Source organism: Calonectris borealis, chromosome 22, assembly GCF_964195595.1.
Source record: "Calonectris borealis chromosome 22, bCalBor7.hap1.2, whole genome shotgun sequence".
Lineage (NCBI taxonomy): Eukaryota > Metazoa > Chordata > Aves > Procellariiformes > Procellariidae > Calonectris > Calonectris borealis.
Genome location: NC_134333.1, coordinates 7,054,339 through 7,081,789, shown reverse-complemented (window position 1 = coordinate 7,081,789; position 27,451 = coordinate 7,054,339). Strand labels below are relative to the sequence as shown.

Genomic DNA, 27,451 nt, shown 5'->3' with positions numbered 1-27,451 from the left:
TGCCGGGAGAAATGTTTGCCAACCGAGAGACGGCATTTCTCCACATTTCTGTAATTAGAGCCGCACTGCAAACACAGCCGGCAAGGGAGAGACGGGGCTCTCGCGGTCCCCGAAGCTGCTTGCAGCCACCAAGGCTGTCCCCAGACAGGCTCGGGTGTCCCGGCTGCCTGGCACGGTTCATGCCCCTGCTTTGCCCTTCACTTTTGGAAGATGCTCCAGCGATGTGACAGGGGAGGGAGGAATTTGGGCGGTAAATAAATTTTCCAAGGGGAAGGATGCTCCTTGTCCTGGCTCCCTCCTCCGCCCCACCACTCCAAACCCTGACGTATTTTTCCAAGCTTTCACCGCTGCACTGTTCGTTTGCTAAGTATAAAAAAAAAAAAACCCTACCCAAAACAAACAATGGTTAAATGTGCAGCCAAAATTAACCCTCGTCAGCCTGGGCTTTCTGCCACGCCATCCCAGGGGAGGCCCGATGGGAGGCTGCAAACCTAGGAAGGACTCGGTGACATTAAACCAAGTCACGGATGTTGTTTCCTGACAAGAGCCTCTTCCCACTTGGAAGTGGCAGGAAAAGCCGCAGGGACTCAGCTCCGGGATGTGACACGCTCGGTTCATGGCAGCCACACTGGTATCCTGCCCGTCCTCGCCGCTCAGCGGGGGAAACTGAGGCAGGGGGCAGGTTCATGACTCAGCCGCAGTCCTCGGGGCCGGGAGGATGGATGGGGTGAGCAGGCGGCTGCGATAACTCACGGCGGTGCTGGAGGGAAGGCCGGGGAGGGGCAGGATGCGGCCGCGGGAGGGGGGTGCTGGCAGCGGCTGCGGCGGCTCTGTTTGGCTGGAAACGCTCCTGGGCATGGGGGGAGAGGAGCCGAGCGCCAAGGGCTGGGCCACACGCTCCCCCGTCGTCAGCTGGAGGGGGAGCCCCGAGGGGTGGGGACGGTCCCCACCAGTATGGGGACACGGGCAGAGCCTGCTTTGGGGTCCTGCTGCCGAGGCACCCCGAGGAAGCAGGGCGGGGGGATGCTGCCCATGCAGGGTGGGGGCTCTGCGGGGCTGGGGAGGGGGTCAGCCCAGCTCGCACCCCCAGGTGCATCCCCTGGTGAGGGTGGGATGCAGCTGGGTGCCCGGTGTGATGCCCACAGGCGAGGGTGACACCACCCGGGTGCCTGATGCTTGATGGAGAGGGCACCGGGAGGGTGGGGGTGTCATTTGGGCTGGACTGGCCCCTGTCCCCCTTGCTAGGGAATTGTAGCTAAGCCGTGGGGCTGGGGAGAGTCTGAGCTTGCTTGCGGGGGGATGACTTTGGGGTCCCCCACTTGGCCCTCACCCCCAAATTCACCTTTGCCCCCCTCAGCCCCCTCAGGGGGGGGAAGGATGGTGCCAGCCAGGGCTCGCAGGGGCTGAAGCTGGCAGGGATGGGGAGTCCCCGGTCCCTACCACGGCTCACCACATCCCTGTGACACTTCTGCTGTCCCCCAGGACCCCCCCATGCTGCCTCCCCCCATCTCCCCCGCCCGGGGTGGCCCCCGCGGATGGCCCCTGGCTGCTGCCAAGCTGTGGCTGCATATTTCCAGGTTCTCCTTGTCCCCAGGGAAGGGGAATGCGAGGAACGCGGCCCCGTGCACCCTGCCTGCTCCTGCCCGGCCACCCGCCGGCTAAGAATAGACCTGGCTTGGCTGGGCCCCCGCCAGCGCCGAGGGGCCACGGGGTGTGGGAACCCCCCCAGCCACCTTCCCTCAGCGGATAATGAACATAAAAAAAATAAATGGAAAATGGGTTTCTGCGGTGCCCAAAGGGTCCCCGAGCCGGCAAAGGGAACCCAGGGTGTTTCTTGCTTTAAATTCATGGGGTTTTAAAGCAAATTTCCTCTCTGGGAGCCTCAGGCAAGCCTGGGGCACCCGCAGCTTTCTGAGCTCCCCTTTGAGGAGTTACATGAATTGAGGGGGAATCTCCTCTTTTTTCTGCTCTTTTCCTTTTTTTTCTTTTTTTTCCTTTCCTCCTTAGGGAGCAATTTCGCTAAGCCTCCTAATTTCAGCAGAAAGCATGATGCAGGAGCCAGAAGGCAGCAAAAATCTCTCCAGGAGTTACAGCAACGGGGAAGGGAAATCATCCTCGGTTTAAAGGTATCTTGTAAAACATTGCTGCCGGCTTGGCAGAGCCCTCGGGGCACCAGCAAGCCTTCATCGCCCTGAAAAGCTTCACCTGGACCCCCCTACCCACCACCCAGAAGCTCCATTTAAGGTCAAGGTGGGACCTTCAGCCTCCCCCTGCGCTGGGCTGGGCTTAACCCTGGATCCAGCCCCAGCTCCCGGGTGGAACCTTGGAGAAGGTAAGCTGGTGTCCAGGCCTGTCTCCTGGATGGACTGCGGGCTTGGGTTGTCTGTCTGTCTCTGAGCAGGAGGCCACGGCTCAGTGCACCCATCACCCGCCCTTGTAGCAGTGGCCATTCCAGGACAGAGTCAGCTCCTGTGTGGATTCTCTGATGTCTAATTAGGGCTGAGCTTGTGTTGCAGTCCCTGAGTGAGAGTGTGCAGTGTGGTTTTTCTTTTTCCTTTTTCCTCCAGAAAGCAATTTTCATGAATCTTGTAGGATCTTTATGATCTTGGAGCCCTTTTTTCCTCCACTAATGGGGCAGAAAGGCGCCAGGGAGCTCAAAATTACCGGTGAGGAGCTGAGCTGGAAGGAGCACACCTGCACCAGCCTCCTTTCCCAGGCTGAAAATACACTTGGCTTCAAACCCAGCTCTCACCGTGCCAGGTCTCTGCTCCACGAGCTTCGCACTGCCGGGAAGGGGGGAGAGGAGGGTGCCCGGTGTGCCGGGAAATAAAGCAGACGCATCAGGATGCGGCCATGGGAAGAACATGGGGTGAGCGCAGGCGTCGGGGGCGGCTGCTCTCCGGGCCTGGGGATCGCGGCAGAAAGACGAGAGGTCGGGGTTTCACCTCCCCGTGGGCGTGCTGTGCTCGGAGGAGGATCGAAAGCAAACAAAAACCCAAGCGTGGGCGGGCAGACACCTGCCTTCTGCTCCTCTCCCGGGTGCAGTGAGCCTCTCCCGGGCCTCAGTTTCCCCATGTAAGACATGACCGAGGGCAGAGGCCATCAGATGGGAGGGGGAAGGGGGGATCATCCCAGATCCCCTCATTTCCCCTACTGCTCTGGGCTGCAGCAGATCGCGGCTCTTTAAGGCTGCAATAATCCCCAGTCTGGGATTAGTTTTGCACCTAATCACTGCAGAACAAATATGAAGTTTTATTTACAGAAGCAGAAGAAAGACGTGGCGGGGGGGAAAAAGCCTCAAGCACGGCTGATCCCAAGATAATCAGGAGCCGGAGGACGGGAGGCGATCGCTGACCTCTGAGCCCTCCCCACCCCCCTTATGTAAACGTGTGTCATTCCCGTGCTGGAACCACAGCGGCCGCGAGCTCCAGCCCTGTCCCAGCTTGGGGTTGGTGACCCTCCAACCCTTTGAACTGTTCAGGCCTGGATTTTGGGGATTTCTGGCCCCGATTCAGCCCCTTCCTTAGGCACGTGCTCCGTGGTGAACCCACGAGCTGTCAGCTGCGATGGGAGCCACGGTTCAGGGGAGGATGAGGATGCTGCAAGGGGATGCTGAGCTTTCATGATGGGGATGGGGGAGGTTGGGTGCTGCAGGTGTGTTGTCCCAAAGCCAGGCTGATCCCCAGGGGTTTGTAGTTGCACTGGCTTGGGGTGGCAGCTCTCCTGCTTGAGAGCCCTGTCCCACGGAGGTCAGAGCCCACCCGCAGAAGGAGCTGAGCTGCTGCTCTGGGGGTGACAAGACATGGGTTTATTTTTCATCCATGCAAGCGAACAGCCCGGCAGTGGCTCCATCCCTCCCCAAACTGTCCTCTGTCACTTGAAGTCCCTGTGGCTTTGTCCACAGGTCGGAGATGGCTGGTGGGTGCCCAGGCTGGACCGGCTCCCAGCCCTGGGCGCAGGGGCAGCCCATGATGGCTCCGTACCCGCTGGTTCCTGAATTTCTCTTCCCCTGATGCAGACGCTGACAAATAAATAGCTCTTTTCTGCTTTGGCTCTTGCATAGTGGAAAAAAAGGTCTGACCTGATTGGAGAGAGGAGTCCTGGGCTGTGGAAACCCATGGCTTTGTTGGCAAATGTGCCCATGGCATCGCTGTCAGCCTGCCCAAATGCCCATGCTTGCACCCTGTCCATGCTCCCCGGCGATGGCTGCCTTATTTCAGTTCCATTTCTGAGCTGGATTTGAAGGCCTTTCTCCTGGCTGAGAAGAACTTGACACCCAAGAAGATGGTGGTGATCAGGAAGACGAGTGCCAGGGCAAGGAGGACCCAGCCACCCGCTGTGGCTTGATTGCTGGTCAGGGACATGCCCAGGAAATCGGTTCGGCTGGAGCCGGCTTGGGCTGGAGTGGCTGGAAAATGGAGAAATAAGGGAGATGGTTGGTACCTGTGGCTCTGGGCTGGGATGTGTTGGGTCACCAGCTCTCCCTTTGCTGGTCTTTTGGGTGCTGTGTCCCCTTTAGACTCAGCTCCATGGGAAATCAAGGAGAAGCGTCCAAACACCCTGCGGTTTTTGGGGTGGCCAAGGGGCATCAAGACAGTTCCATCTCCCTCACATGCCCCATCCTGGCCCTGATGAGCACTGAGCTCTGCCCCATCGTGGCTCTGCTGTGCTTGGCTGAGCCCTGCATACCTGTGTAAGGAGTCCAGCTGTACTCGGGCCAGCCCAGGACCTCCCTGTTCTTCTCATTCTCCTTCACCAGCCATGTCATGAGCGGCTCAAAGTAGCTCATCAGGGCATCAGCTGACATGTTGGGCTGCCCTGTGATGAGCTCCATGGCTTCGGGCCACGGCTTGCTGAAACCCAGCTTCAGGGCTTCCCTGTGGCAGAAGAAATCGGCTCCAGTGGGTTCCCCATCACCCTCTTGGCCACCAGCCCTTCCCTTTTTCCCCAGGGCTTGGGGGTCTTGGTATCAGCAACCCTGGGCACAGTCTGTGCCCCCAGCACCGCAGGGCTGCCAGCCCGGAGCACAGGGAAGGAGGTTGTGCTTGGGGGAAGGGGGGGTCTACACGGATTAAAGCCCCCCAGTCGGATGCAGAGCTGTTCTTGGGTGAAAGGGTTAATTTTGCAGGTGCTTTTCTTGAAGCAAGGGGGTTGTTTTCCCTAAGGAGCAGGGGGCTGCGGAGGAGGAGGAGGAGGAAGGGAGCCTTCCACTTGCCAGGGTCCCAGCTACCATCTAGTGGCTGCTTTTGCAATCACAGCCCCAGCACCCGGCCCAAGGTGCCCCTGCCCGAGGTCCCCTCTGCCCGCACCCCAGGGCCAGGGACCAGAGCATCCCATGGCAGGGAGGGGATGGATGACCAGGGGCTGTGTTGCCTCCTGTCTTGCTGGGCTGGCTTTAAGGTATTTGGGGACATAAATGTCTTGGCTCTGCCCTGCCCACACACCTACCCCAAGATCCTCCCGGCTTCCTTGGACTTGTAGATGTCACACGTGTGCAGGGGACCCCTGTGCCCGGCCGCCGCACAGAGCGCCTGGTGGAACTGGAACTGGATCACGAAGCTGACGAAGTACCTGGGGGTGTGGAGTGGGGTGAGGACACGGGAATGAACCCTACTAGAGGCTTTGCAAGGGAGGATGTGGTCCCCCTCATCCCCTGGTTGCACCCTCCTAGTCTGAAGGAGCATCACTGGCTTTGGAGCTCCACCCACAACCCAGTCCGATCTGCTGATGCCGTTTCTCCTTTAACATGTTTTATGGCTGCATGGGTGGATGAGCCCATCCTCCTCAGATAGGGAGAAATTCCCCCAAATCCAGCCTTCCTCTCCGAGGCTCTGTCGGGGTCCCCAGAGCTGCCCAGCACCCTCAGGATGGTACCACCAAGTATCCCACCAGCCATGAAACAAGGTGCCATCACTGGTATCTGAACTGGAGATCCTGCTTCTGTGTCCAAGTGGTGTCCCTCCTGCCCCAGCCCTGCTTACTCACCTGATGTAGGGGACGTTGGCAGGGATGTGAAACTTTGCCCCGGGGTCAAAGTCGTCTTCAGACCTTGGTGCTGGTGGGCACAGGCCCTGGTACTTCATCCTGGGCCGGAGAGGGAGAGTTAGCCCAGCACGGGCAGGAGAAGGTGGGATAAACTGGGAGGGGACGCAGCTGGGTGCGAGGACAGGGTGAGGGGTTATGTATCCCGTCGTGTCCCCTTGCAGCCAACTGGGCCACGGGAGAAAACGTTTAGTGGGACAATGGCCAAGGCCCTTGCACCGAACAGGGGTCTGAATTCAAGCGCACCTGAGATTCCACCACTGCTGGTTGTACTCATCCTCCTTGATCCGCCCATCAAACACCTTCCAACGCCACTGGTCCATGAGGTATCCGAAGGGCAGGAAGGCGATTTTGTCCAGGGCGATGCTCATCAGGTAGTTAATGTCACTTTCTGGGGAGGTGTGAGCAAGGTAGTACTCGCCCACCTCTCCAGCCCATATAGGTCATTCTGCCCCAGAGCAGGGTGTCCCCACCAGTTCCTGTCCCCTCCATGCATGCAAAGCCACCATGCATGTCCCTGACCCCTTCCACCCTGACCCGCTGCATTTCCAGCTGTCCCCAGCAGCCCCCCCATCTTTGCTGCGTGGTGCTCCCCTGCCAGCTCACCTTTGTTGTCCGTGACTTGGTCCAGCAGATTGATGCTGTGCAGGTGTTTGGGGGTGGAGACGGACAAGGCCATGACATCGCCGACAGCCTCGTGGAAGCCAGGATTGGCCCCATCACGGAATGAGATGGGCTGGTTCATGTACTGCAGGAAGTACTGGACGTGGCCCATCTCATGGTGCACCGTGATTAGGTCGTCCATGTTCACCACGGTGCACTGCTTGATCCTGGACCAGGACATGTGGGATGGGGGGAGAAGGGAGGGCAGTGCTGGGGTGAAAATCTCCAGGAACGATCACACCCCCTCGAGCTACTTTTCCCTTTGGTCTCCCTTTCCACGTGCCCCCACCCCACCTCTGATGCCAGGCCGGGCTGGTCCTACTCCATTGGGTTGGTCTCTCTCTTTTCTCCTGCATCTCCTGCTGCCCCTGTCCTTGTTCATCAGCTTTTCCATTCTCCATGGCAAGGCAAGGTAGGCACTGATTGCCCTCCATCTACCATGGGGGCTTCTGCCAGCAATGCCCGCATCTTGGGATCCAGTGGCAATGCCAGAGTGGGGCTGCCACAGCCATGGGACAACAGACACAGCAGTGGCATCAGGCCACGTGCCCTTATTCTACCAAGCCATTGCTTTCTGCCCCAGCACCACATCAGCTGAGGCCACCACTTGCTCCCCACGGGCACCTGAAGTCCTTGCGGTTGTAGAAGTCCCAGGCCGAGGCGTGACACACAACCTCCCGCCCATCTGTTGGCTTCTCGATCATGGACTTGTCCCAGAACTCCTTTGGCATGGGGATGAGGCCCAGAGAGGTAAAGAAATGGTCCGACTCTTCAAACATCTTCTTGGGTGTCCACCCCTGTGGAGAGAGCAGACAGAGGACCTGGTGAGGGGCAATGAGGGATGCTAGGGCTGCTGGGGGCTGGGAAGGACGGGAGGCCAGGGACAGCCTTGTTCCCTTGGGTAGGGGAGGTCTTTTGGGGCCAGCTAGAGCTGGATCCAGCCCTTGGCATACCCAGGTGGGGAGAGAATATGGATGAGCCATGAGGTTTTTGACAGCACCAGAGCATTTGGCAAGATGGGTGGTGGCAACGACCAAAGGGTTCTGGGTCCCAAGGGGCTTCCCCAGAGCAGCCTGGAAAAGCACTGACCTGTTTTTTCATGGCCGGGGTGGCATCCACCTTGGTGGCATCTGGGAAAGGTATCACCAGGTCGAAAACGTTGGACCATGACTGGGCCCACATGTTGCCTGGGAAGCACAGGAGGACGATGCATGGCAGGAGGGAGTTGGGGAGAGAAGAGAAAAGGCAACCAGTTACTCCCGATTCCTGCACGGAGTGGATCACTCTGCCCGGTCCCTGCCCTGCCTGCTCAAGGGTGATGCAAGCAGGAGCCTGTCCATGCAGGAGAGGTCAAGTCATGCTGAGTGTGTTGCCCTTCCCTGGGGCAGACTGGCTTCTGCAGACCCATCTCATGGGGCCTTGGCCCTTCAGCCAGAGCTGATCAGAGACCAGCCTCAACTCTTGGCATGACTTGGAGCAAACTATGCCTGGTGGGAGACACGGTTCTGCTCGAGGGCCTAGCAAAGCCCTTACCTAGCAGGTGAGCAGGGATGGGACCCTTCAGGTTTATGTGCTCTGCACCATACTTTTTGTATAGGGCTCGGCGTACATAGGCATGCAGGTTGAGGTACAGCGGCTGCAGCTTCAGGTACAACCTCTCCAGATCTTCCTCGAAGGTGGGTGTCTCATATAGGGATCTCCAGAAGGCCCCATTGTCCGTGTAGCCTGTGGTAGGGAAAGAGGAGAAGCTGTTAGACACTGTCCTTCTTGGGCAAGAGTCTGTCTTGCTGCTCAGACACCCTAGCTCCCTCCATATCTATGAGACAGTGGATCTCATGGGGATTGGTGGGACCTCCACACCCTCAAGATTTTGGCCATGAGTTGGACAATCAGCCCAATCTTCTGCTTGCAGGTGGGTCTCTAAGGGAACAGGACACTGACCATTGAGCATGGCTGCCTTGTTGCTCAGTTCCACATATCGCTTGTAGTTGTTCTTGATCTTCTTCCCAGAAGCATCCCGCCAGCCCTTCCAGGCAAAGAGGAGCTCATCATAGTCCCGTGAGGAGGCCATGATGTCTGTGAGGTCTGAAGAGAGAGCAATGAAGCCAAAGTGATGCTGTTGGATGGGCTGGACTGACGCCATGATGCTAGACCCAACGTGCTGCTCAGAAGCCATCACAGAGAAGGTGGGAAGGCCCCTTCATGACCTTTCTCCACGTCCCTGTTAAAAATCCCTCCTTTCTGGGCCTGTTGCAGATGACTCGCTGGACACCCTGCCAGATCTTACCAGGGTCCAAGGGGTGACAGGTTTTGTTCTCTCTGCAGACCTTGGCTACGCTGTACGTGGTCTCCATATCTGAGAGGAGGGTGTTGTACTGCAAAGAAAATCAGATTATGTGAGCTGGTTATCCTTGCTTCTGCTGTTGGAGAATGTCACAGCCCATTGAGATGTCCCCAGGTGTTTTCATCTGGTCCCTTCCAAGGCCAAGTGTGACCCCAAATGGAGACAAAATGGAGCCAATATAGGAGGGACAAGAGCCAACAGGCAATGTGCCATTGCCACCCAAGCAGCCTGGGATGGGCAACCTTTGGGTGGGAAATGCTGGAGACAAGGATCATGGTTTTGTGTAGAAGGTACCAAACTATCACCTTGTTCAAGGGCAAGGAGTGGCTGCCCACTGGCATTTCCTAAAAGTTGGGAGAAGCCTGCGTCTCCACACAAGATAGTGGCAAGGGACACCCCGTCCTGCTCTGTCCCCCTGCAGCTCACCTCCTTCAGCTCATTCTCAGGCAGGGCTGCCCTCTCAATGACACTCAGCTTCTTGAGGATGCGTGTGACACTTTGGTCCTGGAAGTCGGAGGGGTCGAACTGCCTGGCCCTAATGCCATACTCCAGGGTGTGCTTGGACATGGCCAAGTTCTTCTCCAGCTGCAAGGGCAGGAGAGGACAGAAGAGGAGTTACTTTGAGAAGATCCCTGAGACACAGGCCATCACTAGAAACACCACGTGGCATGCCATGACTGACGACCTCCCCGTGGCTGCCCTTGTGGGTACCTCATGGCATTACGAGGTTTTTCATGGAAAAGGCACATCCTGGGTGAGAACATCACCCCTTGGCTAGGGGCAGAGGCTGCCCTGGTTTTCAGAGCTCATCTGAAACACACCTTGGGTACCAGCTGCCTGCCTTGGCTGTTGTCTCTCCCCGCACAGCCCCAAGGTCATTCCCATACCATGATCTCCTTGTTGTGGTCGGTGATGTTGGTGTTGTAGGCCCAGGATGCCTCCGTGTAGGCGTTCCACACTGCCTCGCCCGTGCTGTTGTACTCGGACAAGAACTCTTTAGCTTGTGCTTCATCTGCTATTTTGTCTAGAAGAGGAGGTAAATGGGGGAAGAGAAGGGGAGTCAGCAGAGTTCTTCTTTTTGTAAGAGCACCTCCCCATGGAGAAGCCATGGCTGAGCTTTTCCCAAAACTGCAGGTCCATTGAAGGATGCCACAGCTTGGGAGCAAGTTCAGCCAAGAAGTGAGGGCAGAGGGGTCCTGCTGTGGGTGTTCCATGGGACAGGGGACAGGATAACAGGACACGCTGCATGCCCTAGACCCTTCCACTTGGGCAGAAAGGATACAGCTGAAAACAGATGACCTGTCACACCATGACTGATGGCATCACTACAGCGGCAGGGCCACAGCTTCAGACAATGGTACGTCAAGAAGTTGGCTAGTGGCACCTGCTTCCTGGGAAGCAACTCCTGTGAGACTCCATGTGGAGATGGTTATTTCTCTTTCCTGGCATGGAGACCTCCCCCACCCCCAGCAGAGACCTTCCTCAGCACTGTCCTGCCTGGGGGTTAGTGATGTCCCTTGGGAGACCTCTTCCTGCCCCTTCCCAGAGCCAGGATGGAGCTGCAGCCTTACCAATGCCTTCAGGGTAGCCTTCGGGGATAGGGGGCCGCCAGTCAAACTCAGGCCAGCCCAGCACCTCATTGGTCTTGTTGTTCTGCTCCTGAAGCCACTTGGTGACAGGGCTGAAGTACTCCAGGAGGGCCCCAGCATCCATCTTATCCATGCCAGTGAGGTTGAACAGGATTTCCTGCCACGACTTGGAAGACCCAGCTTTCAACACTTCCCTGCAGAGAAGCAGGACAGCAAGAGCCAGCATGAGACCAGGGGATGGATGGGAGAAAAGTGGTGATGGTATCTCATCATCGCAAGTGTTGAAGATGCTATTCCTGAGTGGGACATGAACCTAGGAACTGCCTCTGAAGCCCCATCGGTCCTGCATATGGGAATGAAGGCTCCCCATCACATACTCATGCATTTGTTAACACCCAGGGAGTCATTAGGAACCAAATGTGCTTTAGTGACCTCTTGTCTGGGTGGCAGCTCATGACAGGGACAATAGCAGTGCTCTGGTGAGGACCACTCACCCCACCCCAGTGCTTCCATGTATTTCCATCCATCCATCCATCCATCTGCAAAGCTATTTCTCCAGCCACTTTTCCTTCCTTCCTTTCTTCTTTCCTTCCTTTGCACACCATCAGCTTCCACGCACACATCTGCCCGTGGCGATTGTCCCGACCCTCCTCTGTCCCCACCTGAGTTTGGCTCCAGCTTCTTTGGACATGTAGATGTCACAGGTGTGCAGGGGACCGCTGTGGTTGGCTGCCTGACACAGCGCCTTGTGAAACTGGAACTGGAGGATGAAGCTCACAAAGTACCTGCCAAGGAAGCCCATGAAGGTGAGCGCTGGGGACAAAGGGAAGCAGACAAGTCCTAGCGTGCGGTGGTAGGCACCCGGCCACATGTCAGCTCCCCACCATTTGTGCTCCCAAGCATTGGATAGTCTCTGTGTCTTGAGCAGGAGCAATGCATCCAGCTCCCACAGAGCTGAGCCCCCACTCCCCCTCTTCCCCAAGGCTCCATCCCCTCATCTACACCTCCTCTACCTGATGTAAGGGGTGTTCCCAGGGATGTGGTACTTTGCTCCAGGGTCAAAGTTGCTTTCATTCCTCGAAACCGGAGCACAGATACCCTGGTATTTGGTTCTGCAGAAAACAGAGAACAGGAGCATGAGCTGCAAAGGAGGAGGCAGATGACCCAAGGCAGGGAATGGGAAGGGAAGGCTTAAGAAATCTACACAATTAGAGTGTGCTTCCATATATTTCCATCCATCCATCCATCCATCTACCCACCCACTCATCTACCCATCCATCCCACCCACCCACTCATCTATCCATCGTTCTCCAACCATCTCCATGGCTACTTTTTCCTTTTTTTCCCTTCTTTTCTTCTTTGCTGTCTTCCTTCCTTGCACATCCCCAGCTTCCACACCCTGATCCACCCCTGGTGACTGTCCTCTACCTCAGATACCACCAGTCGTAGTTGTAACGGTTCGGGGGCGTGCGGCCATTGAACACATTCCAGCGCCACTGGTCAATGAGGTAGCCAAAGGGCAGGAAGGCGATCTTCTCCAAGGCCATCTTCAGCAGATAGTTGATGTTGCTCTCTGCATGAAACAGAGCCTGAACCAGGTGGGGAAGGAGTCTGGCTGGACAGCACTATGGCCACCAGACTTTTTGTGGGAAGAGGGTGAGCAGATCTGGATGAGAAATGGGGACAGCATTTCAACATATAGTTTTGCTCCCTAGCGAAGGCTGTGTAGGACACAGGGGGTTTCTCTAGATACAGCTCCTACTTGGGGCAACATGTGCCTTTTTACTGAGTGGGGACAACGGGAGTGACAAGCACGGTGTCTCCTTGTCTTCAGCCTGACCCTCAGAGTGAGAAGGTCTTTGGTGAGCGTAACTCTGATGTTCACCCTCACACGTTCACCCTAGGGCCTTAGGGTGAAGGGGGTTTGATCTGCAGGGCTGTCACACCACTGCAAAGGCTCTCCTGGTTTAGACCCAGAACCTAGGGTCTAGGACAGTCACCACCATATCATGGGGAGCACTGGGGATGGTGACATCTGCTTTCCCCATTGCCTCGAGGAAACCCGGGGAAGGAAGGTTGGAGGAGGACCTGTTGGAGACCCAGCTGAAGCCGTGGGGTCAGAGAGGGGTTGGCAGCACTGCCCTGAGGGGCTACTGGCTGCCATCCTTATGGCGGCATGGCTGCCAAGGGCTGGTTAGTCAGGCAGCAATGCCTTGAGGCAGGGACCATCTGCTCCGTGGTGTTTATGCAGCATCGGCCCAACCCTCTTGGCTGCTGCAATGGCTTCCCTGTCATGAAACGTATTTAATGACAAGGCAGGAGGATCCCGGGACTGTCCCTCCTCCGCAAAGCAGCTCCTGCGGCAGGAATCTGCGAATGCTTGGTTTCCTCTGCTGCCGTCTGCTTTGACGTGTCGGCTGAGAGACGTGGGGCGCGGGGAGAGACTCTTGCCAAGCCGGGCAGTGCCCTGTGGCTACAAGTCCTCCTCTGCTGCGCCAGCTGGCAGGCAGAAACGTCACCCGCTGACTGTCCTCGTGACTCTGCACGTAAACGCTCAGTGCCACCTCCACAGAGCTAGACTGGGAGCTCCTGGGGTGGACATTTCTTGGCGAGGGAAGGGGGAACGCTGGAAAGGTCAAAGCCAATCAAGCACAAAGATGCTGCAATCAGCTCTCTGATGGAGAAGGGAAGGGAAGAGACAAGCTCTGGAGAGCATCCCTCCTGCCCTCGGGGGTGAAGAGGATGGAGCCATGAAGGGTCCTACATGGACCCATGGAGACAAGAAGGGGTTGCTCATGGAACCAAGCACGGGTGAAAAGCACACATCAGCCATGGGGTCTTGCCTGCTCTGGGTTGCGTTGCCAGACTGCCGCCCACCGTGGCATATCCCAAACCCCTCCTGGTGCCTGAGCCCTCCAGGCCACCCAGCTCCCCAGGGTGGCTGCCATACCTGCGTCCTCAGTGGCATTGCTGAGAAGACCGATTTTCTTGAGGTGGCTGGGCGTGGAGACAGACAGGGACATGACATCGCCAATGGCCTCATGGAAGCCAGGGTTAGCCCCGCTGCGGAAGGAGACGGGCTGGTCCTTGTACTGCAGGTAGTACTGAACGTGGCCCATCTCGTGGTGCACCGTGAACAGCTGCTCCATGGTCACCGTCGTGCACTGCTTGATCCTGCCGGGTGAAAACAGAGCATTGCCTGAGCTGAGTGAGGGACCCCGGCTGCCTGTGCACCCCCTCGATGGGAAGGACCCTCCTCAGTCCCTGAGAGGGTGGCAGCACCCATGGGGTTGGGGAAAGACCCAGGGGAGGGGAAGGCAGGGCAGTGTGGTCCCCCAAGACCTTACCCCAGACGGTGACAGATTGGGCTGCACGGCCAGGCTGGGGGTGCCCAAAATGGTGACCACCAAGGGGAATGGAGGAGTGTCTTACCCTGTAGCCCTGGGGTAAGGTAATGCATGCCCCTGCATGCCCCCACACACCTGAAGTCCTTGCGGTTGTAGAAGTCCCAGGCCGAGGCGTGACACACCACCTCCCGCCCGTCCGTTGGCTTTTCCAGCATGGACTTCTCCCAAAATTCAGGGGGCATCTCCAGAAGCCCCAGGGAGGTGAAGAACTCCTCCGAGACCCGGAACATGTGGGTGGCGTTCCAGCCCTGGTGGGCAGCAGGCAGTGGGTTACGGCTGAGGAAAGGGCTGCCCATGCCCTAGGCATTGCCTCTGGTGCTCTCCCAGCACCGTGGGGATGAGGTGGGTCCCTCCAAGGGACCGAGGTCCTGCCCCTCTCACCCTGATGGGGATACCTGGCCCCAGAATTGGTGTAAGCATCCCTAAGAAGCACTGAGCAATGGTGCTGGTGCCCAGCATGGACAGGGGAAGGGAGCAGGGCTGATGCCCCAGGACCGCTCCGAGCTCTGTGATGGTGGATGCAGCCCCCAGCCCGGGCATTGGCACCCGTCCCACCACACTGTCCTTCCTTATTGCCCACCTGCTGCCTCTTTGGTCATTGCCAGAGTGGGAGTGGGGTCATTTCTTTGTCCCTTCCCCTCCCGGACATGGCTTTTCTGCTGTCCCCTATGCAGATATGAGAAACCGCTCCCATGGGGTCAATGTTATGGGCAAGCCTTGGCCAACACCCCCCATTTTTGTCCCCCTGGTGCCACCAGTGAGTCCCTCAGCCCATCACCTGCTGCACCATGGTGCTTGTGACATCGAGGTTGGGCTTCTCGGGGTAGGGGACCATCAGGTCATAGATGTTGTTCCACTGCTGAGCCCACATGTTGCCTGAGAAGAGAAAACAGCTGGAGCAGAGCTGGTGGTAGGTTGGGAGGAAGAGAAACACAGTGATAACTGGGACCTCCCTGTCCCACTATGGCCCTACGTGTGCCCCTCTGGCCTCACCAGCACCCCTGGGCACAGGCTGGGGGGGTCCCTCCTCTTACCCAGGAGGTGAGCAGGGATGGGACCCTTCAGGTTGATGTATTTGGGGCCGTAGCGGTTATACAGCTTCCTCCGGACGAAGGCGTGCAGGTTGAGGTAGAGCGGCTCCAGCTGGTTGTAGAGATGTTCCAGGTCATCCTCGAAGGAGGCTGAGTCATACCAGGAGCGCCAATAGCTGCCTGTGTCCTCGAATCCTGCCGGGAAGGCAGTGATGACCGTTGGCTCTGGCCCCCGCGGGCTGCCCCCCCACCCAGCCCCAAGAGCTGGGACCAGGGAGCAGCAGTAGAATTTTGCCCGTTTCCCAAAGTGTTGGCACCGGGGAAATGGAAGTCGGATGCCTGGCTGCACGCAGGATGGGGAGAGCAGCGGGGCATCCCATTGCCCCGGCCCCAGTTCCCTCCCCTGGTCCCCGACCACCCCCTGCATCTCCCCATCCTGCTCCTACCATCCATCTGATAGGCCTCGTTGCTCAGCTTCACAAACTCCTCGTACTTGGGGCGCAGCGGGTTGCCTGCGGCGTTGTGCCACCCCTCCCAGGCGTAGAGCAGCTTCTTGTAGCTGCGGGAGGTGGCCATGATGTCTGAGATGTCTGGGACAAGGGGACAAGAAGGACATGAGAGAGGGGCAGGAGAGGGGGTCACATCCCACAGGAGCTCTGCAGAGGTGCCACCACCATCGCGCCAGACCCAAATGCCTATCCTTGCCCCCGGACAACCCTGATGGACAAGGGTGGGACCTGCCAACCCCAAGTCGCTGGGGATGTGGGGACCGGGACAAACTCATGGCCATGGGGTGCTCAGCACCCCAGAGGGGCAGAAGGATAAGGACCATACCTGGCTCCAGCTCCCAGCAGGTACCGTTGGCCAGGCACACCTTGGCCGTGGAGTAGATTTTGTCCATGTTGCTTAGGACGGTGTTGTACTGCGGAGAAGGAAAAGATGTTGGGGCTGGAAGGGGATGGGAATGGTCCTTCAGGAGGGATCTACAGACTTCCCATCTCCGGAGCGTGTGTGTGTGTCCAGAGGGACGTGGAGGAGGATTGGTGTGTTTACACAGCATGCTTTTGGTGAGATAAGTGTGTTATCACCCAGAGTTTTACACCCTTCGCATGGTGGGAGCAGGGAGGCTCTTTGGGACAGACAAACCACGCACAGCCGCTCGCCAAACCCCGCTCGAACGTGGCGTGAGCGCTCACGCTGTCCCGGAGCGGGGCTGTTTATAAAGCTCTTTGTCAGCGGGGCTGCGGCACAGCCTGTTTATCTAAGCGGGTAAAAAAAAAAAAAAAAAAGAAGAAAAGCAGGAGGAGGAGGGGGATTTATTTCTGTGAACCTCAACAACAGCAAACAATAGCAACAGGAGGTTTCCTGGAACCTGCCCGAGGAGCCCATTCCCAGGGAAGGAAATTCCTCCGCTCCGTCCCTCTCTCCGCTCCCATCCCTCTGCTCCGGCCGGGCGGAGGGGATGGAGACAGGGGACGGTGGCGGCTGCGGGATGGAGCTGCCTGGGGACAGGCGAAATGTGGCCGATGTGCAGGGAGGGGACGTGATGCTGTCTGTTATCTGGGAGAGGGCAGGGATGGGTTTCCTGGAAGGAACTGGGGCTGACGCTTCTCTGGAAAGGATTGTATGACTGGGCTTGCCAGCCAAGAGAGGTTTGGGAGGGGAGGGCTGTCAGGGAGCCGTGGGCCAGGCTGGAGGGGACGGCAGTGCCAGCGTCCCTGCGCTCGTGCAGAGGCTCGTGCACTGGCTGCCAGCCTCCACCTGGGCAATATTTTCATGCACGGAAATCGAAATCACGTCGTATTTAGGTAAACGACCCTGAAAGCTCAGTGATGGGGAAGGCTCAGGATGTCCTGATGTCCCTAGTGTGGAACTATGTCACCAAGACACAGCGTTTCTGGGCTCGCAGGGAGGGCTCAGGAGCTGGGTGGCTGCAGCAGCCCCCCTTTTCAGTGGGCCACATCCCCCAGGAGCACCGGAGCGGGGGGTCGAGCCAGCTGGCCCCCGGCCATGGGCACAGCCTGGCTGGTCTCCAGGTGACGCCCAAGGCCACTCTATGTAAGCAGGAAATCTCCGGTTCCCACTGGGATAGCTCGGAGATGAGGTTAGGGCTGGATAATGGGGCCAGCAGGCAGCCCACATCCCCCGGAGATAGCACCCCATCTCCCCCCTCCACCACTGTCTTCCCCGTGCAGAGGCCAGGGAGACCCTCCAAAATGCAACGGAGGGGCAACGGGCCAGCAATGGAGTTTGGAGGCTTGGGAAAAATCCCTTTAAGGGGTTTCGCAGCACCCCAGCAATGCCCAGGGCTTTGCCGGCACCTCACCTACCTGCTCTCTCTTCTCCAGGGGCAGGTTGGAGGGTCCCAGGGTCTGGATGGAGCCGATGATTTTCCTCAGCTGTGGGTCACTGAAGTTGCTCCAGATGCTGCCGAAGAGCTCCTTGGCTTTCTTCCCCCACAGCTCCGTGAAGTTTTGCTCCTCCAGCGACGCCTCAACCTGCATCGCGAGTGGGGACATGGGGACTCAGGACCAGCCCTGGGACATGCCACCACCCAGGCAATGGGTTCAGAGCCAGGAGGGTTTGTGGGAGCCAGAGGGGACGGGGCACGAGGTGGCAGGCAGGGCTGTCCCCAGTCCGTGACATTCACAGATAGAGACATCAGCTTCCAGCAGCCGCAATGTCTGCAGCCCCCCCTCGCCTGCGGCTCTCCCGGCGAGCACCTGCCAAGGTGGCCCTTGAGGATGTTTTGGAGGTGGCCCCGGGGTGTCGTGGCCCAGATGGGGTGGGGATGCTGGGACAGGGGCGTCCACGCCATGCGGGCAGGGTGTCCGGGTGCTCCTGGGCTGGCTCTGGCAGCTGCCAGACCCCAGTTTCAGAAGGAGCTCTGAGGTCTGGCTTCATTTTATTCCTATTCCTGCTGTTTCTCACCTTTGCAGAAGCCCAAAGGAAAACTACAAAGATGCCACATTCACTGTTCTTTTTCCTATACCTCCTTGCTAGATCCATACATTTCTCCTTTGGCTACCTGCAGCCCGTGCCCTGTAAGTGCCATATCTGGGTTGCACCTTGCAGAGGGGCACCCATGTGCACCGAGCCCCCGGTTTGGGGTTTCTCACTGTCGCCCGTCTCCTGCCAGCCCCGACCTCCCTTCCCAGGGCCGTGGGATGACAGGGAGCTGTCTGCGCCGCGGGGGGTTATTTAGGCAGCTGGAGCCGTGGCCGATGGCCACGATTTTGGGATGGGGTGTATTGCAGGAGGTCGCATCCCAGCCCAGCCAGTGTCAGCTGTATTTTTGGGAAACTCTGATCTTGCGAGAGTGTCCTGGCCTGGGTGATGCGCAGGATGGAGTGAGAAGGTGCAGAGTGCCTGTTCGCTGTCCGTGCGCCATCCCGGTGTGATTTATGGAGCTCATTAGCTGTTCGTGGCATTTTTAGCCTGGTTCCAACAAGCCTCGTTTGTTTTATTTTAATCTTCACATTCCCTCGGCTGGCAGCAGGGAGGGAAGGGAGTTACGGTGCGGCAGGACTGGAGGCTACCCGGGGCAGGCACCCACGTGGCCGGGGGATGCGGGGGTGGGGATGCCGAAAGTGTCGGGTGCCCCTGGCTGCCCACCACTGGGCACCCACCACCTCCCTCAGACTTCCCAGCACCCACAGCATCACTCTGGGTACCCTGATCCCCCCACATGCCGGGATGCGCCAGCCCCACGGACACCCTGCACTGGAGCAAGACGCTCTTGCGTCACCCCATTAAACAGGGGAATGTCTTTACCCCTTCCCAGACCCTGCTGCAGCGCCGGGAGCTGTAGGAAGCAGAGTCCAGCTGTGTTTCATCTTCTCCTTGAACACGCGCCTGTGTTTGGTCAGGCGAATCCTACCCTAAACTCTCCTGACAGCTCCGGCGGAGCGAGCTGAGGCCGGCGGCGCTGCCCGAGACCCCCTTGCCGTGACCGTGCCCACCAGCCCTGGCCCTTCGCCCCCGCAGCTGGGAGCTGTCTCTGTGGGGGTGCCCCTTTGGGGGGCTCAGAGGGCCCTGGACGCCCACAGCCCCCAAGTCTCCCTAAACCGCCCCCCCCATCCCAGTCCCTCCCTGCTCCTGGTTGCACAGTGAAGATTCAGCAGCGCAGGATGTGGCCCAGGGCACTGGGGTTGCTCTGCCCTGGGCACCCGGAGAAATCTCGCACCCATGAGCAGCCCCTGAACCCCAAACAGCATCACCAGCGTCTCCCCCAGAGCCCCAGCTTGCAGGAGATGGTACATCTCCCTCTCCGCGGCCGAGCTCCCTGTCTGTCATTCCAGCGTCCCTCTGTCCGTCCCTGCGTGGCCGGGGGCTGCTGCCCTCCTTTGGCCTCCTGCCCCTCCGTGTCACTTTGTCCGGGGCCACCTTTCGTGGCAGGTCCTGGAGGACCCGCGCCATGGTGACCTGGCTCAGGTGTCCCAGACATGCGTGGGGTTTGCCTGGCCTAAGGCTTCCCCAGATCCCCAAATTCAGCCTTTCGGGTTGTGCTGGCCAGCTGTTAACCCTTTAGGACTCAGTGCCCCCCTCCCACCGCGCACCTCCCTGCTGCCCCATGGCGGGGCTGATCTCAGGGGCCGGATCCCCTCCTCTTCCTGGACTGCCTTGGGAGCCTTGGCATGGCAGGGAGCACCTGGCTGTGATCCTCGGGCATTTATTAACGCGGGAAAGGGTGAGAGCTAGCCGGGAAATGCCCCTTGAGAAAAGTCCATGCAAGGTGCTTTCCTGGCCGTAACCTCGGACTCGGCGCGGCTGGGATGCTCCCGCTCTGCCCCACGGTACCCGGCTGCACCGCAACATCTGCAGCAGACGCTTGGCGCCCGCCCAGGCATCGCGTCAGCTCGCCAAAAAAAGGCTGAAGGGATGCTTGGGTGCTCTCGGGTGTCCTGCCAAGTTGGCAGCAGCTGGACCTTGGCGACGTTCTTCTCCCCGCGCAGGAAGACGCGTTTCCTTCTTGCCACGGGGCACGCTGTGCCCCCCCGTCCCCGTGGGATCCGGAGGGATTCGGGGCTGATTTGGGGTGCGGGGGTAATGCAGGGGTCCCTAAACACACCTAGGGGCTGCACCGACCCCCGTGCCCCACCAGCTCTCTGGGGCGGCAGGCGCATCTCCGAGCTGCACACAGCGCCGTGGCCGTGCCCCCCGTGCCGGGGCAGCCAGCAGCTCCCTGGGCACAGCAAGAGCCAGGGAAAGCTCTGCAGCCTGTCCGGGCTCCGCGATTCCCCAGCCCACGCCGGGCAGGGGCTGTGCTGCAGCTCACCGGGCTGCTGGAACTCCCTGCCCCGCTAAATCCAGCCTAAAGGTACGCAAACCCCCGGCCAAACAGGCAGACGCCAGCGGGATGCACACAGCGTCGCTCCCCGCGGGGCTCTGCCCGCACGTAGCGGGGCTGATGGCAAATTCCCCGTAGCCTGGAGCGCTGCCCCAAAGCCGGCTTCATCCCCATGGGCTGGGGACACAGGGACGGGGGGTGGCAGCCTTGGTCCCGATGCCACCCCGTTGCTTGTGCACACTTTGGGGTCCCGGCGTCTGCCCCAAACCAAAAGCCCCCAGCTCAGGGACGCGGTGGGGCTCCGGCACGGCACAGCACCGGGACGTGGTGGCACCAGGCAGGGACGGGGACAGGGACACTTGACACCTGACCCCAGTCTGGGAAGGAGGGGAAGGAAAGTGGAAGGTGCTGGGAGGAGGAAACCACCTCTAAAAATAACCTGGACTCTGCTCCGGGACCAGGGCTGTCACTCCGGGGCAGAGCCTCTCTGAGAGCCAATTTGGGGGAAACCCCCACAGTTCCCAGACTACAACTCCCAGCCCTGGTTTGCCATCCTGGGGTGCCAAGACAGGAGCCCACGGGGAGGAAGGGGACATGCCAAGTGTCCCTACCATACCCCAGCCCCCCCCAGTCCCCGGTGCTGGGGACACCCCCGCGGTGGCATCTCCCCCATCCCACCACCCACCTGCAGAGCAGCGTTTTCGGCCGTCAGGTTGGTGTAGTAATCCCAGCTGGCCGAGACGCTCTTGAAGAGGACGAGCTCGGCTGTGCTGTTGTAGTCGCTGGCGAAGAGGGCGGCCCCCTCCTCGGTGGGCTTATACTGGAGGGGCTCGAGGCCGGGCTGAAGGGCACCCGCCAGGCTCAGCCCCAGCAGCAGCCCCAGCGCCGGGGGCATCGCGACGGGAGCGGTGCACGGAGGCGGGGGGGCCCCCTTTGGTGCCTTGCGAGATAGCTTTGCCTCCGCTGCCGGCTGCTTATAAGCCAGCAGCCTTCGCGCAAACCCTGCCCACCGAGCCTGCCTCCCCTCGCAGATAAGACCGGAGCGTTTTGCTCTCCCTTCGGCGGCTCCCGGGCTTGCGGGAAGGAGCGGGGAACGAGCGCTGCCTTGGGGTGCAAAGTCCCTTTGGTGCCTGGCCGCACCGGGAGGGAAGGGGAAGGGGCTGGGACAGCAGAGAGGGAAGGAGATGGAGGAGAATCAAGGGAAAGGCAGAAAAAAGAGAAAGGAGGAGAAAGGCTGGGGTGGACGGGGTGGGTGGGAGGCAGCTCCATCCCTGCAGGGTCCCGGTCCCCTCCTGGCTCGGCACAGGGGGATCCAGCTGAACCGGTCCACGGCGCTTGGCAGGACATCCCCTCCCCACGCCGGCATCACGCGGCGAGCACCCCTTGGCAGCGCCCCGGCCACCCGCCACGGGGCACGAGGGCGAGCGCAGTGGGGAAAGCACTCGCTTGGGGGGCAGCCAAGGTCCATCTCCTCCGGCCAAAGTGACCCCCTTCCCAGCATAACCTCATTTTTCAGAGAAATGGAGTAAATTCTGCTGGCTGGGAAGGAAATCCCGTCACATCATACCAAATGTTTTGGACTTGGAGGAATTAGGCTGATGACAAATGAGTAACAAAAAGTTCCTTCAAAATGAAAACCAGACCCGTGTCGGTGGGCTTGATAGTTCCTTTCTTTTTGTGTTTTTTTTTTTTCTTTTTAATTAACTAAATCCCTTTCCCCCAGGGCCTGGCCCCAGCCCCGGGAGCTGTGCCCGGGCTGAGCTTAGGCCCTGGGTTGGCTGAGCCCATCACCCCTCGTTGGGGCCACCACCCCATGGGGACACAGCGGACACCTGCCACGGAGGGGAGAGCTTTTTTGGGGGTGCCAGAGGGAAACCCCTTGACTTGTCGGACCCGCTGGGTGCTGCGGAGCCACTGGGCACTGCCGTAGCCCCTCGGCGTGAGCCCGCGGGTTGACTCCATGGGCAGAGCACGGCCCCTCGACAAGGGACGAGTCCTCCTGCCAGGGCTGGGGACACTACGGGGTTTGCAGAGCCATTTCCAAAATAAAAAAGAAAGGGATTTAGAAGCCTGAAACCCTCTCGTGTCAAACCTCCCTCCAAAAATCACAGCTTCCCACCCTACCCACCACCTGCACCGGCTGACGGGGGCACACAAACAACCCTGAGCCCGTAGGGTGTGCAACAGCACCGGCACCGCCTGCGAGCCCGGACATCACGGAGCCGGGGACGAAGCCAGCATCCACCTGCAGCCCCCCTTGCTGACCCCTTTCCCCACCGGCCACAGGTCTCTGGAAACTCCAGTTTACTGAGAAGTTGGAAAAAATGGTTGGTTTGGCTCCAATTTGGCTGGTGACCAAGCGCCGATGAATGGAGATTTCCTGCGCCCCGCCAGCCTCTGTTCCCAGCTGCGCCGGGGAGGGGTTTTCCCGGCTCCGGGGCGTTGCGGCGCAGCCTCCGGCACCGGCGGGGGTCTTGGGCGAGCGGCGCGGCCGAAGCGGGCTCTGCAATCTCAGCGCTGCGCTGGTATCTGGAAATCCCAGCGAGGGAAGCCTTTGCCAAGGTTGGTGTTTCCGATAGGTGACCCCGCAGAGGAAGGGCAGCTCGCCGTCATTTTGCACATGAGCATCTGCCAAGAGGGGCTGCTGCTGCGGGACTTTGTGTTGGGCAAGAGGTCCTCTCGACGGCTGCATCTCCAAGGATGCCCGCAGCTCTGTGGCATCCCGTCCTATAAAGCTCCAGCTGGGATCAGGCAGAAAAACCTCCTACACACGGGACAGCGCTGGCAGGTGAAGTGGCTGTTGGCCCAGGAAGGCAGGTGAGATGCCTGCAAGCTTGAAGATGCCCGTTGGTGCCTCTGTGCTGCCCCGAATCCATGCTGTGCCCCAGCACCCACCAAGGATGGGCTCAGAGACACCCATGGGACACTCTGCAGAGCAGGGGGACCGGTCCCCCTCTCCCCACCCATCTCAGGGGTGTCGGGGTGGGTGATGGACACCCATCTGCTCCCAGCGTGCAGGGTACACGGGGCTGCCGGCACCACAGACCAGAGGGACAGGAGGTATCGAAGGATGTGAAAAATGTGTTGCCACGGAGACGGATGCTGAACCGCTCGCGGGGACGCGGGCTTGGGGGACGCTGGGTGAGATGCGGTGTCCCCAGTGGCTGCCCTGAGCTGGGAGGATGCTTCCCATCAGCTTCCATCGCCATCACCAGCTGTGTGGAGATGTCGTCCTCCCCCTCCCCGGAGCGCGTGTGCGGGGACACGTGTGCGATGGCCGGATCCTCACTGCAGCGTGTCGGGGGGTGCAACCGGTGCCTCACTTGCGACGGAGCACGACTTGCTTTCGACATTTTGGATAAGCTCCTTGGCTTGCCAGACCTGTACAATCTCCCTGCCCGCTGCTGGCAGTGCTGGCAGGGGCACCCACTGGTGCAGCCCCCGCCCCGGAGAGCCCAAAATAAGGAAATAGCGAGTTTGACAGCAAATATTTCTTGGGGGAGCTGTAAGGTATCAGCCGCGACAGCGGTGCGGTGGGAGGAGGCGAGCAGGGGTGGTGCGAAGGGGCAGGTATTTGGGGGTGGCCCCGGTGCTGGCTGGGAGGATTTGGTGATTTTTCTGGGTATATCCCAGCCCTACGGCCTCTGGCTGGGGATTCTCAAGCCCATTTTTCCCTTCTTTTATTAGAAACCACATTTTTGGCTTCCCCATCCCATTTCTCAGAGTGTTCAAGGGTGCTTCAAAACTCCTGTCTGATGGAGCTCTCTGTTTGAGCAACCAAGGAGGGGAGGAGAGGATTCCCTCCTGATTTAAACCTCAGAAAGAGCTGTTTTTAGCGGGCGTGCAGCCTCGTGTGTGACTTCTCCTGATGCTGCAGTTTCGTGGGCACGACGGCTCCTGAGCCGGTTGGTACAAATCACTGCATGGAGAATTTTTTTCCTCCGTCTCCAGACCCTGAGTTTAAAGACTCCTGCTTTATTTACTGATGAATTCAATCAAATATCATAGCATATAATTTGCTAAGCTGCTTTCCCAGATACGGTGACGCTGCTGTGAGGGAGAGGGGAAGAACAACCTCTCCAGTCCAAATTTTTCATCTAAACAAACAGCTTTTTTCTGATCCTTTCAAAAAAAAAAAAAAAGAAACACCCCAAGCAACTGGGGTTTTGGCCATTTATTTCAGACCTGTGATTGCCAAAATAACTATGAACCGTTAAAGAAAGAGCCGTGGCCGGTGCAGCCCCTGGATGTCACCTGGGCTTGGGGACTGGGCTGGCAAGAGGGACCCAGGAGTCCTCACTCCCGGGTCTTGCTGTCTGACTGCAAAATATCTCCGCTGAGGGTTTTTGGGGCTGTTTCCAGCTTTTCCCTGGATGAAAGATGTATTTAAAACCTGGCGTGTCCCCTCTGCATGGGGACGGGGTGCAATGGGCCACGGGGAGCTCACCCCCGACCCCAGAGCAGCGATTGCTGCTTTATCACCAGAAGTGCACGCTCAGCTCTTGCTGGAGGCTGAACGCAGCAGAAACGCTCCTTATCGGCACGGTTTCCACCCTGCCCCACAAAAACCCTTCCCAGCACACGCCTGCCCTAGGACAAGGGTTTATGGCCCCGGGGAGGCTGGTCCTGGTGCGGGCGTAGGGGACACACGTGAGCCGGGCTGGCTGCTCGGGGCAGCCCGAGAGGGACCATGTGTTTCCTCCAGCCTCAGCGCTGGGTGCTGGAGCTGGGAAGGAGATGGAGATGTGGTTTCCACCGTAGGATCTCCTCAGGCTCCATCCCCACCAGCGCCAGTGGACCGAGGATGAGCTATGACATTGCAAGGCCCTGAAAATGCAGCGTGCTGAAGGCAGCCGTTGGCTCAGGGCCCCTAAATGGGGGGGGGTCATAAATACATGCCAGACCCCGATAGTCAGCCCCTGGGGAGCCTCAGGGCAGGAGATGTGCCCAGTGGCCGGGAGCATCTCGGGGCAAGAAGTAAAAGCCTGGCGAGAAATCATCCCTCCTCCTCCATCCCTCATCCTTCATCCTTCATCCCTCCTCCTTCATCCCTCCATCCCCCCTCCTTCATCCCCCCATCCCCCCTCCTTCATCCCCCCATCCCCCCTCCTTCATCCCTCCATCCCCCCTCCTTCATCCCCCCATCCCCCCTCCTTCATCCCCCCATCCCCCCTCCTTCATCCCCCCATCCCCCCTCCTTCATCCCTCCATCCCCCCCTCCTTCATCCCCCCATCCCCCCTCCTTCATCCCCCCATCCCCCCTCCTTCATCCCTCCATCCCCCCCTTCCTCACCAGCCAGCCAGAGCTGGGCACCGATACAGGGTGAGCGAAGAGGCCAACGTGTTCCCTCCACACCCATCAGCCCAATAAAACATGGCAAAGTCTATTATTTCCCCTTTTTTTTCCCTTCTTTAATAACCGAAAACAATCCCAGCCCTGAGGCGAGCGAGTGTGACTGCTCCGGGAGCATTAATCATCTGCTGCGAGCCCGGCGCGGGTTATCGCGGCTGTTTATCCAAGCTGCTATTAAAAAAAATTGCCATAAACGCGCCTTCAGCCCCGTCTGAAAGAGATGAAGTGTTTGCGCTGGCTGCACCGATCGTATCGCCCGCCTGGCACAGCAAAAGTTCCTGGCGAGGGGAAGGACAGGGCGGCTTAATTGCTGCCAGGAGGAGAACCAGGGTCTTTTCCAGGCAGGCTGCTCCGATCCCCGGCCCAGGAAGGAGCCGAGTTCCCAGGGGATTTTCATCCCAGCTGGGAATCACCCATTTTTCAGCCTTCATGGGACCCCAGGGAATTGGGGACCAACCCCCCCGATGTGACCCAGCGGGACAATTTATGCTCAATCTCGAGCTACCCCACAGCCGCTCCCTTGACAACCACAGAGCCTTCCAACACGACTTTCACTTTTTTCTCCTATGTTCAATGAAAAACTGTTAATTTTGCCCCAGGTTGGGTTTCGCGGGGAAGCGCAGCGGCTGGGGTTGTTTCAGGTGGCAGCTCAGCTCCTCCGAGGCAGCTGGGCTCTTGAATCGCAATCCTCCGGGGAGGCATCTTGCAAATTAGCATTTCTTAGCGATAAAAAATTGTTTTAGGAAGGAAAAAAAAACCAAACCAAAAGAGGTTAGATCAGCAAAATGGTAATTTGATAATCTCTGGTGGAGGGAAGGAAAGCCGCCCGCGCCAGGGTGGGGGTGAGCAGCCGGGGAAGGGCAGGAACTGCTGGTTTTACCATGAATTATCAGTCGATGATGCTCCTATCGATCCGCGGGTGCTTGGCAGCCCAGGACAAACCCGGAGCGGGTGCTGTACTTGGCGGAGAGCGGGGGAGCTGGAGCAGCATCCCCGGAGCCGCTTCGACTCACGGATCTGCAGGAAGCTGTGGCAGCTCCGAGCATCCCTGAGCACCCCTGCGCAGCCCCGACCCCCCCGAGCCCCGCAGGTCCAGGCCAGGCCAGGCAGCACTGGCTCTGCTGCCCCACCGGCAGCGCGGGGAGGATTTCGTTCTTGCCAGCTCGGGGAAAGCTCAGGCAGATTTAATAAAGCCATTATGCCCCTGGCTATGTCTTTAATTAAAGAGCTGGTTACAAATGGCTCGCTGTTCCCTGGTAAGAGGAGGGTGCTGGCCAGCGTTGAAGGGGCTCGTTTGTCCCCGGATCGGCTGCCACCGAGTCCCCTTGCACGTGGCAGCGGGTGCAGGGACCCCTCGGCAAACGCTGCCATGTGCCACCCCTGGGTTTGTCCCTGCTGTGTGGATGGGACAAGCAACCCCCTCCATTTAATCAGGTAGGGTTGAGGGCTGCTATGTCTTTTTGGCTGCTGAAAGTTGAAATAGTTTGGCTGGATGCGGGTATAAACATTTATAAAGCTGTTTCGTATTGTGTTACGACAGTGCTGCTCTCAGCAGAGGGCGAAGCTTTTTGTCTTTCCAAGTATCCTGAAGGATGAACCCCCAAATTTCATCCCCTCTGAGGCTTTTCCAAGGGTCTCAGCCAGACCATAGTGGGGGAAATCCTCCCTCCACTCAGCCTAGGCACCCGCCCGGCCCTTTCCAGCCCAACAGCTCAAGGTTTGCAGTTTATGG

General features: G+C 59.0%; 1 protein-coding gene across 2 annotated transcripts; it reads right to left on the bottom strand.

Moving 5' to 3' along the window:
• Positions 1-91: 91 nt before the first annotated feature.
• Positions 92-21,276, bottom strand: ACE (angiotensin I converting enzyme). 2 transcript variants are annotated; one of them, XM_075171855.1, is made up of 25 exons: positions 21,052-21,276; positions 17,407-17,574; positions 15,911-15,998; positions 15,523-15,666; positions 15,080-15,271; positions 14,824-14,921; positions 14,121-14,293; positions 13,589-13,812; positions 12,067-12,211; positions 11,652-11,750; positions 11,301-11,423; positions 10,621-10,832; positions 9,937-10,073; positions 9,476-9,634; positions 8,993-9,080; positions 8,647-8,790; positions 8,239-8,430; positions 7,795-7,892; positions 7,330-7,502; positions 6,649-6,872; positions 6,289-6,433; positions 5,986-6,084; positions 5,449-5,571; positions 4,690-4,877; positions 92-4,408 (listed from the first exon to the last, which is right to left on the bottom strand). In XM_075171855.1, exons 1-25 carry the CDS (start codon positions 21,259-21,261, stop codon positions 4,212-4,214), a joined length of 3,843 nt encoding a protein of 1,280 aa, XP_075027956.1. In that variant the 5' UTR covers positions 21,262-21,276; the 3' UTR covers positions 92-4,211. The 2 variants fall into 2 exon arrangements, with proteins under 2 accessions (XP_075027956.1, XP_075027957.1); XM_075171856.1 differs by having other exon boundaries at positions 92-4,399; positions 21,052-21,261.
• Positions 21,277-27,451: the final 6,175 nt, after the last annotated feature.

Coding starts and splice junctions, on each gene's coding strand:
- ACE (XM_075171855.1), bottom strand. CDS start 21,261: ATGCCCCCGGCGCTGGGGCTGCTGCTGGGGCTGAGCCTGGCGGGTGCC. Junction 13,813..14,120: donor TACAACCGCAAGGACTTCAG/GTGTGTGGGGGC, acceptor TTCACCCGGCAG/GATCAAGCAGTGCACGACGG. Junction 10,074..10,620: donor AGGCTACCCTGAAGGCATTG/GTAAGGCTGCAG, acceptor CTCCTCTTCTAG/ACAAAATAGCAGATGAAGCA.